This window comes from Engystomops pustulosus, chromosome 4 (genome assembly GCF_040894005.1).
Source record: "Engystomops pustulosus chromosome 4, aEngPut4.maternal, whole genome shotgun sequence".
Lineage (NCBI taxonomy): Eukaryota > Metazoa > Chordata > Amphibia > Anura > Leptodactylidae > Engystomops > Engystomops pustulosus.
Window position 1 is genome coordinate 446,317 of NC_092414.1, and position 15,133 is coordinate 461,449.

The 15,133-nt window shown below is 50.1% G+C and overlaps 1 protein-coding gene across 1 annotated transcript in view; it reads right to left on the bottom strand.

The window, feature by feature from the left end:
- Positions 1 to 3,308: 3,308 nt before the first annotated feature.
- LOC140125879 (solute carrier organic anion transporter family member 1C1-like) overlaps positions 3,309 to 15,133 on the bottom strand; it is a 40,307-nt gene continuing 28,482 nt past the window's right edge. Inside the window, exons 12-15 of the mRNA XM_072144760.1 lie at positions 8,006 to 8,190; positions 5,333 to 5,397; positions 5,132 to 5,249; positions 3,309 to 5,048 (exon numbers count right to left, since the gene is read on the bottom strand). Coding sequence (XP_072000861.1) covers positions 4,877 to 5,048; positions 5,132 to 5,249; positions 5,333 to 5,397; positions 8,006 to 8,190 — 540 coding nt within the window. The 3' untranslated portion in view covers positions 3,309 to 4,876. The remainder of the gene's footprint in view (positions 5,049 to 5,131; positions 5,250 to 5,332; positions 5,398 to 8,005; positions 8,191 to 15,133) is intronic.

Genomic DNA, 15,133 nt, shown 5'->3' on the forward strand with positions numbered 1-15,133 from the left:
GGGAGGGAGGGGGATGGTGAGGAGGAGGTACAGGCACATACAGGCTTCAGCAGAGCCCCCGGGACTCACCACACGCTGCTGGCAGGGAGCCGGGGAACATGAATGAAACTTGTATAAACCAATGATTTAGGCGATACCTGATGGGGCATAATTATGATTTTTTTAAAAAATTTGTTTATATCAGTTCTAGGGAGAAGCAGGGGGGGGGGGCTTGAATTTTTAGGTTTTATTATTATCATTTTTTTAAACTATTTTTATTTTTACTATTTTTCATCCAATTAAGCAGCCACAGGGGCCCCGCATCCAGCCGCCACAGGGCGCCCGCCCCCAGCATCTACCAGTAGGATGAAAAAGTGTATGCAAATGAGCCTGAGGGGCTCCAGGCTCCATTATCACTTACAGAGCCTGGAGCCCCTCAGGCTCCTTTGCATACAGCCCTTTTACCTGGTGGTAGATCCCTTTAAAGGGGCGGAGTGTAATGTTCTGCCTGTATCTGCTCCGGCTGTTACATGTATAAAGTGCTATCCAGAGCCCCGTGTGTTGGCCAAGATAGTAACCTGTGGCATCACATGGGATGTAAGCGGCACAATGAGTAACCTGCCCCCAGAGACCCTTGTCCTTACCCCTCAACTGCACCACTGAGGGAAAACAAACATTTACCGACCCTCCCTCATTCCCAGAAGCAGAAGCCAAAATCTCCTGCCAAAAATTCAGGAGAATAGAAAAACGGATAAGAATCAGCTGATGATCGGATCGGACTATTGACCCACTGATCAGTCCAGCAATGGAACAGAACTGACTGTGGTGCCAGGAGGACAGTCATGTGACCCTCCGGAAGTGCTATATAGAGCCCCCCTCATCAGTGTTACCTCCGAAATGTGCAACACAATCTCCTGCAGAAGCATCAGCCCCATGATCTCCCCTCCCTGCACTACCGGCGCCATCGTCTCCCCTCCCTGCACTACCGGCGCCATGGTCTCCCCTCCCTGCACTACCGGCGCCATGGTCTCCCCTCCCTGCACTACCGGCGCCATCGTCTCCCCTCCCTGCACTACCGGCGCCATCGTCTCCCCTCCCTGCACTACCGGCGCGATCGTCTCCCCTCCCTGCACTACCGGCGCCATCGTCTCCCCTCCCTGCACTACCGGCGCCATCGTCTCCCCTCCCTGCACTACCGGCGCCATCGTCTCCCCTCCCTGCACTACCGGCGCCATCGTCTCCCCTCCCTGCACTACCGGCGCCATCGTCTCCCCTCCCTGCACTACCGGCGCCATCGTCTCCCCTCCCTGCACTACCGGCGCCATCGTCTCCCCTCCCTGCACTACCGGCGCCATCGTGTCCCCTCCCTGCACTACCGGCGCCATCGTGTCCCCTCCCTGCACTACCGGCGCCATCGTCTCCCCTCCACGCACTACCGGCGCCATCGTCTCCCCTCCCTGCACTACCGGCGCCATAGTCTCCCCTCCCTGCACTACCGGCGCCATCGTCTCCCCTCCCTGCACTACTTTTTCCCAAGGAGAACCCCTGTTTTTGTACTGATAACCTGGGGGCAGTGTCCAATACTTTGGCTGGACCTTTGTTCTATCTTTTGGAAGGTCTGTGATGCTCGTTTTCTTCAAGTTTTGCGGGTGACCTGATTAGGTGCTGCCCAGCAGTTTGTTCCTTAAAGAAAATTCTCAAATTTCAACCCTCTAGTGATGTTTACACCATAAAGATAATTTTTCACCTCTTACTTCACAATGTTACTCAGTGTTATTGGTGTAAGATAATCAGTGTAAGACTCCAGAGTGTGAGCGGGGACTCTCTGAGCAGACACTTCATGATCCCTCTGTGCTGTGAGATGCTGTGTGCTGACAATGTGCTTAGATTATCAGGGTACAGGTTTATATATACTTCAATTTACCTTCTGGACATTCACTAGTATCTGACGCATAGAAAGAGATGAGACAGATCAGAGATGATGGGATCCATGAGATGCATATTACACACAATGACACTCTCCAGCTCTGCTACATCCCTGCTATTCCACAAACCCACTAGACCTGCTGTGCCTCCCCAGATAAACAACTTATCTGCCTGTAGCTTGTAGTTCTCCTCACGCTGCTGCCGGCAGGAAGTCAGTGTCTGTGCATCAGTGAGTGAGCTCTGCCCTAGGCTGCAGGGGTGGGGCTAGAGTGCCGGGGCGGGGCTAGAGTGCAGGGGACAGAAAGAAAGAAATCTCATCTCCAGGCTGTCACACAGAAATCTAAGATGGCGCCTCACCCCAAGTCAGAAGATACAGGGTCGTGTCCAGGGGCAACTGAAATTGTGTACTGCATGGCTAATACTAATTGTGTACTGCAGAGGCAGGATGGAACTATGTCTGTGAGATGCTGGATTTTTGTAAATAACAGAGTTAGAGAATACCCTGAGGACATATAAGACACTTGTCTTTATGGGACAATCCCCTTTAACGTTTAGCTTAACCCTTTTTTGGGCCTCCCTTATTGGGGACCTTGTCATCCCATCAGACAGAAATGGATTTCCAGTGAGGTGGTTTTCCTTGATCTATCACCTTTCTTCAGGGAAGATGGAGAGCCTGGGATCATGGCGAGGAGGCCACTGTCGGGAACGCCGGGGGTATCGGTAGCGATGGCACAGGACTGGAGCCGGTGTGAGAGACCTTGCTCTGGAGGGCCGCCAGCCGGGTGTCGCTAGCCAAGAGGGAATGGCGGCTGTGCGGGAGGTGCTCACACGAGCTTCTGTTCTCCGTTTTGTTTTATTTCACCCTCCGGTAAAGTTGAGTTGTTTTGGCTGCCAATAAAAGCCGCAAGGAAACTGCATTTCCGCTGTGAAGTCCGTCTGTGTCTCTGGGCGTATTCTACTATAATGGATATTTCTATACTAAGAATCTGACCGGCTACAGTAGGATGGATTTCTGCCAGTCTTCCTCCAAGGGTTGTTTATCCAGATCCCATTCCCGGGCTTGTACGGATCGGAGGGAAGAAGAGTCAGATGAGGACGTGAGGGGTTGGTTAGATGGGTATGAGCCTGTTAGCACCAGAAATTATTCTACTCCGAGGCCTGGAAGGAAAGGAGGGCGTCAAACAAGGGCGTCGGAGGTCACAATTTGCAGAAGAGAATTCCACAAAATAGCTATACCAGGGGGAACTGGCGGTTGATGTAAGTCAGAGCCTTCGTGTTATGTAACTGGGGGGCTACCCAAGGGAGAGATGGGAGAGTCTCTTCTAAGTGCACCCATTGTTTAATGGGAGCCTGTTTGAACCAATCACTCTAAAGAGGAGGATATCTCCAAAAGGTGGGAAGACCAGGGCCACCAAAGGAATTGAGGAGACTCAGGACAGACAACTTAACCCTCAGTTTAAAGAAAGGAATCATTTCTGTGGGTATCTTCTAGCTGCTAAAAGAAAGCAGATGGAGGGAGAACAGGGGCAGCCATTTTCCGTAGAATAAGAGGGTAATTCAAGGTGCACGAGCCGGAAACGTCTGCGGGAACAAGAACCTGATTGAAAGTTGTTGCCGTTTGAAGGAGAAGTTGAGGGCGAGATGCTAAACTGCTGCCGGGGCGAGGGAGATATTAAGGGTCTCCAACTTAGCAACTAAGTCTAACTATTGTAGAGTACGCCCAGGTCTCTCACCCTGTTGGCTGCCTGGACCCTAGGAGGGGGCAGTCTAGGTAAAGGACGCCCACGCTCTGCGTACTCATACGTATTCTATTACCAAATCTGGTATAGGATTGAGACAACAGAGAGCTGAGCTGTTCTCTAGCAAGGGAAAGTTCTGCAAAGACCTGTGTGGATTGGGCGCTTTTATGTCTACTTTCAAGATCTCTAATATGGTCTAATAAGCGGTTAATATTGGCTCGACTTTGTCCCAGGTGGTGGCCAAGGCGAAGTAGAGAGTTGTGAGGCAGAATCGTGGTCGGGGACAGGCCGGAGGATCGAGGTCAGAAGCAGAGCGGGAGGTTAGGGCTGGCAGCGGAGAAGCGAGATCAGGAACAGAACCGGGGCCACATCGTCACCCGAGAGGGATTAATGACAGTCCGGAGCGTCCACCTTCTCAATACCATCAGAAGCCACAGAGGAATATGTCCAGGCCCATCTCATTAAGGTGAACACCGTCTGGCCACACTGTAATGGCGTCTTTCACAACCAAATTCCTTGGCCTGCTGTACACGAAGTGACTGAAATAGGCCATCCTCTGTGGTTCTGCTGCCCTCAAGTCTACAGTAACCACCATGTCGGATTAATCTTGAAAGTATTGGAGACCTTCTCCCCTGGACACTAAGCATCTAGTGTAAAGCTATTGTAGCTGTCCACCTCAATAACTACATCATGCTAAATTGTAGGACCTAGTTCAAACCAACCCTGGACCCCAACAGTGGCCACCGGAGCACTCGAGTTATGGGTCGGAAGAGCTAAGGTATTGTGATGGCCTTTTACTTGATGTTGGTTAGTATCTACACAACGTTGGTTTGATGGCTTTAATATTATGGACGGTCACGTATAACTATACGAGAGAAGAGGCAGATGATAAAGAAACCAGCGAGCTGAAAAGTTGATAAGAGAAGGACAATGGAATGTGCAGAACTGCTGAGCGCCCGGGAGGACAATACAATCAGGATGTTCCTTCTGGTCCATGGATGAAGTTCCTCTCGTCCCGGGCCTGCATGTGTGGAAGAGCAGGATCAATGAGAAGATGCACCAAAGGAAATGGCAGCAGGGAGATGGCCAAGAGGATGGGACACATCTTGTGCCTGTAGGGATGGGTGTCACCTTTTAGCCGCTCTTAGGTGACATGTAGGAGGCACAACCCCCTGACCATGCAGATGGAGATCTCATGATCTTGGGTTGGGGGTCACTAAATAAGTCTCTTTCTATATTTCAGAGGCATCATTTGCCCCTTTCCCACAATCTTTGGGGTGCATCAGTCTATTGGCCTCGTTCCCTTTCTTCGCTGGATATTTCTTCTTCACCATAGATATAAAGCAGAGGAAGAAGATGAAGGACGAGGCCCAGATCCCATTGATGAGTCCCTGGAAGGTGTTCCTGCAGGAGAGGAAGGAGGGACATGATCCATTGTGTCACAGCCCCGGCTGAGCCTGATTTTGGTGAGCTTTATGCCTCGTTACCTGTAGGAGTGGTTGTCATACATGCGACAAGCCCCCCGCCCTCCGCATGGTGTGGTCCCCCACTTCAGGCAGGTTCTATCGATGAGAGCCCCAAAGTAAATAGGAGATGGGATTCCGGCTGTAGAAGAGGAGGACACAGGATTAGATGACACTAGGGCTTCCTGCAAGGTGACACGCGTTACCACCAAGATGTCCACTCACCTAATGTCCTGATGAGTAACATGTAGACCCCAACCCCCAGGGATTTCAGCTCTGAAGGGAGGCACCTGCAGAGGTATAAAGAGGCAACGACAATCATCCATCACATCTACACAAAGGACGACCTACAGATCAGCAGGTATTAGCCTCCAACTACCACTGCAAGCTCCAAGGGAAGTCTAGACAGATAGTACTGCCTCCTAGTATCTCCCTGTATATACAGATGGTACTGCCTCCTAGTATCTCCCTGTATATACAGATGGTACTGCCTCCTAGTATCTCCCTGTATATACAGATGGTACTGCCTCCTAGTATCTCCCTGTATATACAGATGGTACTGCCTCCTAGTATCTCCCTGTATATACAGATGGTACTGCCTCCTAGTATCTCCCTGTATATACAGATGGTACTGCCTCCTAGTATCTCCCTGTATATACAGATGGTACTGCCTCCTAGTATCTCCCTGTATATACAGATGGTACTGCCTCCTAGTATCTCCCTGTATATACAGATGGTACTGCCTCCTAGTATCTCCCTGTATATACAGATGGTACTGCCTCCTAGTATCTCCCTGTATATACAGATGGTACTGCCTCCTAGTATCTCCCTGTATATACAGATAGTGCTGCTCCCTGGTATCTCCCTGTATATACAGATAGTGCTGCTCCCCAGTATCTCCCTGTATATACGGATAGTGCTGCTCCCCAGTATCTCCCTGTATATACAGATAGTGCTGCTCCCCAGTATCTCCCTGTATATACAGATAGTGCTGCTCCCCAGTATCTCCCTGTATATACAGATACTGCTGCTCCCCAGTATCTCCCTGTATATACAGATAGTGCTGCTCCCCAGTATCTCCCTGTATATACAGATAGTGCTGCTCCCCAGTATCTCCCTGTATATACAGATAGTGCTGCTCCCCAGTATCTCCCTGTACATACAGATAGTGCTGCTCCCCAGTATCTCCCTGTATATACAGATAGTGCTGCTCCCCAGTATCTCCCTGTATATACAGATAGTGCTGCTCCCCAGTATCTCCCTGTATATACAGATAGTACTGCCTCCTAGTATCTCCCTGTATATACAGATAGTACTGCCTCCTAGTATCTCCCTGTATATACAGATAGTGCTGCTCCCCAGTATCTCCCTGTATATACAGATAGTGCTGCTCCCCAGTATCTCCCTGTATATACAGATAGTGCTGCTCCCCAGTATCTCCCTGTATATACGGATAGTGCTGCCTCCTAGTATCTCCCTGTATATACAGATAGTGCTGCTCCCCAGTATCTCCCTGTATATACAGATGGTGCTGCTCCCCAGTATCTCCCTGTATATACGGATAGTGCTGCTCCCCAGTATCTCCCTGTATATACAGATAGTACTGCCTCCTAGTATCTCCCTGTATATACAGATAGTGCTGCTCCCCAGTATCTCCCTGTATATACAGATAGTGCTGCTCCCCAGTATCTCCCTGTATATACAGATAGTGCTGCTCCCCAGTATCTCCCTGTATATACAGATAGTGCTGCTCCCCAGTATCTCCCTGTATATACAGATAGTGCTGCTCCCCAGTATCTCCCTGTATATACAGATAGTGCTGCTCCCCAGTATCTCCCTGTATATACAGATAGTGCTGCTCCCCAGTATCTCCCTGTATATACAGATAGTGCTGCTCCCCAGTATCTCCCTGTATGTACAGATAGTGCTACTCCCCAGTATCTCCCTGTATGTACAGATAGTGCTGCTCCCCAGTATCTCCCTGTATGTACAGATAGTGCTGCTCCCCAGTATCTCCCTGTATGTACAGATAGTGCTACTCCCCAGTATCTCCCTGTATATACAGATAGTGCTGCTCCCCAGTATCTCCCTGTATGTACAGATAGTGCTGCTCCCCAGTATCTCCCTGTATATACAGATAGTACTGCCTCCTAGTATCTCCCTGTATATACAGATAGTGCTGCTCCCTGGTATCTCCCTGTATATACAGATAGTGCTGCTCCCTGGTATCTCCCTGTATATACAGATAGTGCTGCTCCCTGGTATCTCCCTGTATATACAGATAGTGCTGCTCCCTGGTATCTCCCTGTATATACAGATAGTACTGCTCCCTAGTATCTCCCTGTATATACAGATAGTGCTGCTCCCCAGTATCTCCCTGTATATACAGATAGTGCTGCTCCCCAGTATCTCCCTGTATATACAGATAGTGCTGCTCCCCAGTATCTCCCTGTATATACAGATAGTGCTGCCCCCTAGTATCTCCCTGTATATACAGATAGTACTGCCTCCTAGTATCTCCCTGTATATACAGATAGTACTGCCTCCTAGTATCTCCCTGTATATACAGATAGTGCTGCTCCCCAGTATCTCCCTGTATATACAGATAGTGCTGCTCCCCAGTATCTCCCTGTATATACAGATAGTGCTGCTCCCCAGTATCTCCCTGTATATACAGATAGTACTGCCTCCTAGTATCTCCCTGTATATACAGATAGTACTGCCTCCTAGTATCTCCCTGTATATACAGATAGTGCTGCTCCCCAGTATCTCCCTGTATATACAGATAGTACTGCCTCCTAGTATCTCCCTGTATATACAGATAGTGCTGCCCCCCAGTATCTCCCTGTATATACAGATAGTGCTGCTCCCCAGTATCTGAGATCTGCGAGGACTCACCACAGGAGAATGACATAGGCCGGAGTAATGCCACTGGAATATGTTAAAAGTATCAATCCTTGCACAACAATGTAACTAATAAACATTGTGTCACAGCCGTCGCCACGAGGACACGAGCCGAGGACCACAGAGGAATTTACTGAGGGGAAACCCATGGACTCAATGCAGGAGCAGCTCTGATAAACCTGTAATAACCCAGAGACATCACTGATTATAATGTACATCCCCTGTATAGTACAGCAGCAGAGCAGTGTATCCCCTGTATAGTACAGCAGCAGAGCAGTGTATTCCCCTGTATAGTACAGCAGCAGAGCAGTGTATCCCCTGTATAGTACAGCAGCAGAGCGGTGTATCCCCTGTATAGTACAGCAGCAGTGCAGTGTATCCCCTGTATAGTACAGCAGCAGTGCAGTGTATCCCCTGTATAGTACAGCAGCAGAGCAGTGTATCCCCTGTATAGTACAGCAGCAGAGCAGTGTATCCCCTGTATAGTACAGCAGCAGAGCAGTGTATTCCCTGTATAGTACAGCAGCAGAGCAGTGTATCCCCTGTATAGTACAGCAGCAGAGCAGTGTATCCCCTGTATAGTACAGCAGCAGAGCGGTGTATCTCCTGTATAGTACAGCAGCAGAGCAGTGTATCCCCTGTATAGTACAGCAGCAGAGCAGTGTATTCCCTGTATAGTACAGCAGCAGAGCAGTGTATCCCCTGTATAGTACAGCAGCAGAGCGGTGTATCCTCTGTATAGTACAGCAGCAGAGCAGTGTATCCCCTGTATAGTACAGCAGCAGAGCGGTGTATCCCCTGTATAGTACAGCAGCAGAGCAGTGTATCCCCTGTATAGTACAGCAGCAGAGCAGTGTATCCCCTGTATAGTACAGCAGCAGAGCAGTGTATCCCCTGTATAGTACAGCAGCAGAGCAGTGTATCCCCTGTATAGTACAGCAGCAGAGCAGTGTATCCCCTGTATAGTACAGCAGCAGAGCGGTGTATCCTCTGTATAGTACAGCAGCAGAGCGGTGTATCCCCTGTATAGTACAGCAGCAGAGCGGTGTGTCCCCTGTATAGTACAGCAGCAGAGCAGTGTATCCCCTGTATAGTACAGCAGCAGAGCAGTGTATCCCCTGTATAGTACAGCAGCAGAGCGGTGTATCCCCTGTATAGTACAGCAGCAGAGCGGTGTATCCCCTGTATAGTACAGCAGCAGAGCAGTGTATCCCCTGTATAGTACAGCAGCAGAGCAGTGTATCCGCTGTATAGTACAGCAGCAGAACAGTGTATCGCCTGTATAGTACAGCAGCAGAGCAGTGTATCCTCTGTATAGTACAGCAGCAGGGCAGTGTATCCCCTGTATAGTACAGCAGCAGAGCAGTGCATCCCCTGTATAGTACAGCAGCAGAGCAGTGTATCCCCTGTATAGTACAGTAGCAGAGCAGTGTATCCCCTGTATAGTACAGCAGCAGAGCAGTGTATCCCCTGTATAGTACAGCAGCAGAGCGGTGTGTCCCCTGTATAGTACAGCAGCAGAGCAGTGTATCCCCTGTATAGTACAGCAGCAGAGCGGTGTGTCCCCTGTATAGTACAGCAGCAGAGCAGTGTATCCCCTGTATAGTACAGCAGCAGAGCAGTGTATCCCCTGTATAGTACAGCAGCAGAGCAGTGTATCCCCTGTATAGTACAGCAGCAGAGCAGTGTATCCTCTGTATAGTACAGCAGCAGAGCGGTGTATCCCCTGTATAGTACAGCAGCAGAGCGGTGCATCCCCTGTATAGTACAGCAGCAGAGCAGTGTATCCCCCTGTATAGTACAGCAGCAGAGCGGTGTATCCCCTGTATAGTACAGCAGCAGAGCGGTGTATCCCCTGTATAGTACAGCAGCAGAGCGGTGTATCCCCTGTATAGTACAGCAGCAGAGCGGTGTATCTCCTGTATAGTACAGCAGCAGAGCGGTGTATCCCCTGTATAGTACAGCAGCAGAGCGGTGTATCCCCTGTATAGTACAGCAGCAGAGCGGTGTATCTCCTGTATAGTACAGCAGCAGAGCGGTGTATCCCCTGTATAGTACAGCAGCAGAGCGGTGTATCCCCTGTATAGTACAGCAGCAGAGCGGTGTATCCCCTGTATAGTACAGCAGCAGAGCGGTGTATCTCCTGTATAGTACAGCAGCAGAGCAGTGTATCCCCTGTATAGTACAGCAGCAGAGCAGTGTATCCCCTGTATAGTACAGCAGCAGAGCAGTGTATCCCCTGTATAGTACAGCAGCAGAGCAGTGTATCCCCTGTATAGTACAGCAGCAGAGCGGTGTGTCCCCTGTATAGTACAGCAGCAGAGCGGTGTATCCCCTGTATAGTACAGCAGCAGAGCGGTGTATCCCCTGTATAGTACAGCAGCAGAGCAGTGTATCCCCTGTATAGTACAGCAGCAGAGCGGTGTATCCTCTGTATAGTACAGCAGCAGAGCAGTGTATACCCTGTATAGTACAGCAGCAGAGCGGTGTATCCCCTGTATAGTACAGCAGCAGAGCAGTGTATCCCCTGTATAGTACAGCAGCAGAGCGGTGTATCCTCTGTATAGTACAGCAGCAGCGCAGTGTATCCCCTGTATAGTACAGCAGCAGAGCAGTGTATACCCTGTATAGTACAGCAGCAGAGCGGTGTATCCCCTGTATAGTACAGCAGCAGAGCAGTGTATCCCCCTGTATAGTACAGCAGCAGAGCAGTGTATCCCCTGTATAGTACAGCAGTGCAGTGTATCCCCTGTATAGTACAGCAGCAGCGCAGTGTATCCCCTGTATAGTACAGCAGCAGAGCAGTGTATACCCTGTATAGTACAGCAGCAGAGCAGTGTATACCCTGTATAGTACAGCAGCAGAGCAGTGTATCCCCCTGTATAGTACAGCAGCAGAGCAGTGTATCCCCTGTATAGTACAGCAGTGCAGTGTATCCCCTGTATAGTACAGCAGCAGAGCAGTGTATCCCCTGTATAGTACAGCAGCAGAGCAGTGTATCCCCTGTATAGTACAGCAGCAGAGCAGTGTATCCCCTGTATAGTACAGCAGCAGAGCGGTGTATCCCCCTGTATAGTACAGCAGCAGAGCAGTGTATCCCCTGTATAGTACAGCAGCAGAGCAGTGTATCCCCTGTATATTACAGCAGCAGAGCAGTATATTCCCTGTGTAGTACAGCAGCAGAGCAGTGTATCCCCTGTATAGTACAGCAGCAGAGCAGTGTATCCCCTGTATAGTACAGCAGCAGAGCGGTGTATCCCCTGTATAGTACAGCAGCAGAGCAGTGTATCCCCCTGTATAGTACAGCAGCAGAGCAGTGTATCCCCTGTATAGTACAGCAGTGCAGTGTATCTCCTGTATAGTACAGCAGCAGAGCAGTGTATCCCCTGTATAGTACAGCAGTGCAGTGTATCCCCTGTATAGTACAGCAGCAGAGCAGTGTATCCCCTGTATAGTACAGCAGCAGAGCAGTGTATCCCCTGTATAGTACAGCAGCAGAGCGGTGTATCCCCTGTATAGTACAGCAGCAGAGCGGTGTATCCCCTGTATAGTACAGCAGCAGAGCGGTGTATCCCCTGTATAGTACAGCAGCAGAGCGGTGTATCCCCTGTATAGTACAGCAGCAGAGCGGTGTATCCCCTGTATAGTACAGCAGCAGAGCGGTGTATCCCCTGTATAGTACAGCAGAGCAGTGTATCCCCTGTATAGTACAGCAGCAGAGCAGTGTATCCCCTGTATAGTACAGCAGCAGAGCGGTGTATCCCCTGTATAGTACAGCAGCAGAGCGGTGTATCCCCTGTATAGTACAGCAGCAGTGCGGTGCATCCCCTGTATAGTACAGCAGCAGAGCAGTGTATCCCCTGTATAGTACAGCAGCAGAGCGGTGTATCCCCTGTATAGTACAGCAGCAGAGCGGTGTATCCCCTGTATAGTACAGCAGCAGAGCAGTGTATCCCCTGTATAGTACAGCAGCAGAGCAGTGTATCCGCTGTATAGTACAGCAGCAGAACAGTGTATCGCCTGTATAGTACAGCAGCAGAGCAGTGTATCCTCTGTATAGTACAGCAGCAGGGCAGTGTATCCCCTGTATAGTACAGCAGCAGAGCAGTGCATCCCCTGTATAGTACAGCAGCAGAGCAGTGTATCCCCTGTATAGTACAGTAGCAGAGCAGTGTATCCCCTGTATAGTACAGCAGCAGAGCAGTGTATCCCCTGTATAGTACAGCAGCAGAGCGGTGTGTCCCCTGTATAGTACAGCAGCAGAGCAGTGTATCCCCTGTATAGTACAGCAGCAGAGCGGTGTGTCCCCTGTATAGTACAGCAGCAGAGCAGTGTATCCCCTGTATAGTACAGCAGCAGAGCAGTGTATCCCCTGTATAGTACAGCAGCAGAGCAGTGTATCCCCTGTATAGTACAGCAGCAGAGCAGTGTATCCTCTGTATAGTACAGCAGCAGAGCGGTGTATCCCCTGTATAGTACAGCAGCAGAGCGGTGCATCCCCTGTATAGTACAGCAGCAGAGCAGTGTATCCCCCTGTATAGTACAGCAGCAGAGCGGTGTATCCCCTGTATAGTACAGCAGCAGAGCGGTGTATCCCCTGTATAGTACAGCAGCAGAGCAGTGTATCCCCCTGTATAGTACAGCAGCAGAGCGGTGTATCCCCTGTATAGTACAGCAGCAGAGCGGTGTATCCCCTGTATAGTACAGCAGCAGAGCGGTGTATCCCCTGTATAGTACAGCAGCAGAGCGGTGTATCTCCTGTATAGTACAGCAGCAGAGCGGTGTATCCCCTGTATAGTACAGCAGCAGAGCGGTGTATCCCCTGTATAGTACAGCAGCAGAGCGGTGTATCCCCTGTATAGTACAGCAGCAGAGCGGTGTATCTCCTGTATAGTACAGCAGCAGAGCGGTGTATCCCCTGTATAGTACAGCAGCAGAGCAGTGTATCCCCTGTATAGTACAGCAGCAGAGCAGTGTATCCCCTGTATAGTACAGCAGCAGAGCAGTGTATCCCCTGTATAGTACAGCAGCAGAGCGGTGTGTCCCCTGTATAGTACAGCAGCAGAGCGGTGTATCCCCTGTATAGTACAGCAGCAGAGCGGTGTATCCCCTGTATAGTACAGCAGCAGAGCGGTGTATCCCCTGTATAGTACAGCAGCAGAGCGGTGTATCCTCTGTATAGTACAGCAGCAGAGCAGTGTATACCCTGTATAGTACAGCAGCAGAGCGGTGTATCCCCTGTATAGTACAGCAGCAGAGCAGTGTATCCCCTGTATAGTACAGCAGCAGAGCGGTGTATCCTCTGTATAGTACAGCAGCAGCGCAGTGTATCCCCTGTATAGTACAGCAGCAGAGCAGTGTATACCCTGTATAGTACAGCAGCAGAGCGGTGTATCCCCTGTATAGTACAGCAGCAGAGCAGTGTATCCCCCTGTATAGTACAGCAGCAGAGCAGTGTATCCCCTGTATAGTACAGCAGTGCAGTGTATCCCCTGTATAGTACAGCAGCAGCGCAGTGTATCCCCTGTATAGTACAGCAGCAGAGCAGTGTATACCCTGTATAGTACAGCAGCAGAGCAGTGTATACCCTGTATAGTACAGCAGCAGAGCAGTGTATCCCCCTGTATAGTACAGCAGCAGAGCAGTGTATCCCCTGTATAGTACAGCAGTGCAGTGTATCCCCTGTATAGTACAGCAGCAGAGCAGTGTATCCCCTGTATAGTACAGCAGCAGAGCAGTGTATCCCCTGTATAGTACAGCAGCAGAGCAGTGTATCCCCTGTATAGTACAGCAGCAGAGCGGTGTATCCCCTGTATAGTACAGCAGCAGAGCAGTGTATCCCCCTGTATAGTACAGCAGCAGAGCAGTGTATCCCCTGTATAGTACAGCAGTGCAGTGTATCTCCTGTATAGTACAGCAGCAGAGCAGTGTATCCCCTGTATAGTACAGCAGTGCAGTGTATCCCCTGTATAGTACAGCAGCAGAGCAGTGTATCCCCTGTATAGTACAGCAGCAGAGCAGTGTATCCCCTGTATAGTACAGCAGCAGAGCGGTGTATCCCCTGTATAGTACAGCAGCAGAGCGGTGTATCCCCTGTATAGTACAGCAGCAGAGCGGTGTATCCCCTGTATAGTACAGCAGCAGAGCGGTGTATCCCCTGTATAGTACAGCAGCAGAGCGGTGTATCCCCTGTATAGTACAGCAGCAGAGCGGTGTATCCCCTGTATAGTACAGCAGAGCAGTGTATCCCCTGTATAGTACAGCAGCAGAGCAGTGTATCCCCTGTATAGTACAGCAGCAGAGCGGTGTATCCCCTGTATAGTACAGCAGCAGAGCGGTGTATCCCCTGTATAGTACAGCAGCAGTGCGGTGCATCCCCTGTATAGTACAGCAGCAGAGCAGTGTATCCCCTGTATAGTACAGCAGCAGAGCGGTGTATCCCCTGTATAGTACAGCAGCAGAGCAGTGTATCCCCTGTATAGTACAGCAGCAGAGCAGTGTATCCCCTGTATAGTACAGCAGCAGAGCAGTGTATCCCCTGTATAGTACAGCAGCAGAGCAGTGTATCCCCTGTATAGTACAGCAGCAGAGCAGTGTATCCCCTGTATAGTACAGCAGCAGAGCAGTGTATCCGCTGTATAGTACAGCAGCAGAGCAGTGTATCCCCTGTATAGTACAGCAGCAGAGCAGTGTATCCCCTGTATAGTACAGCAGCAGAGCAGTGTATCCCCTGTATAGTACAGCAGCAGAGCAGTGTATCCCCTGTATAGTACAGCAGCAGAGTTCAGACAGTGTTTACACCTCATGCAGTCTTTGTTTAGACCAGATCAGGATAGAAAAAGTGTGTGGGGGAGACAGTACATAAAGTTAGTAGTATATAAGATTATAGAGAGACAGTGTGTAGCAGGATAGAGGAGCAGGGAGAGGGGGAGAGACAGTACAGAGAAGTGTCCTGTGTAGCAGTATAGAAGAGCAGAGAGTGGGAGAGACAGTACAGAGAAGTGTCATGTGTAGCAGGATAGAAGAGCAGGGAGAGGGAGAGACAGTACAGAGAAGTGTCCTGTGTAGCAGGATAGAAGAGCAGGGAGAGGTGGAGAGACAGTACAGAGAAGTGTCCTGTGT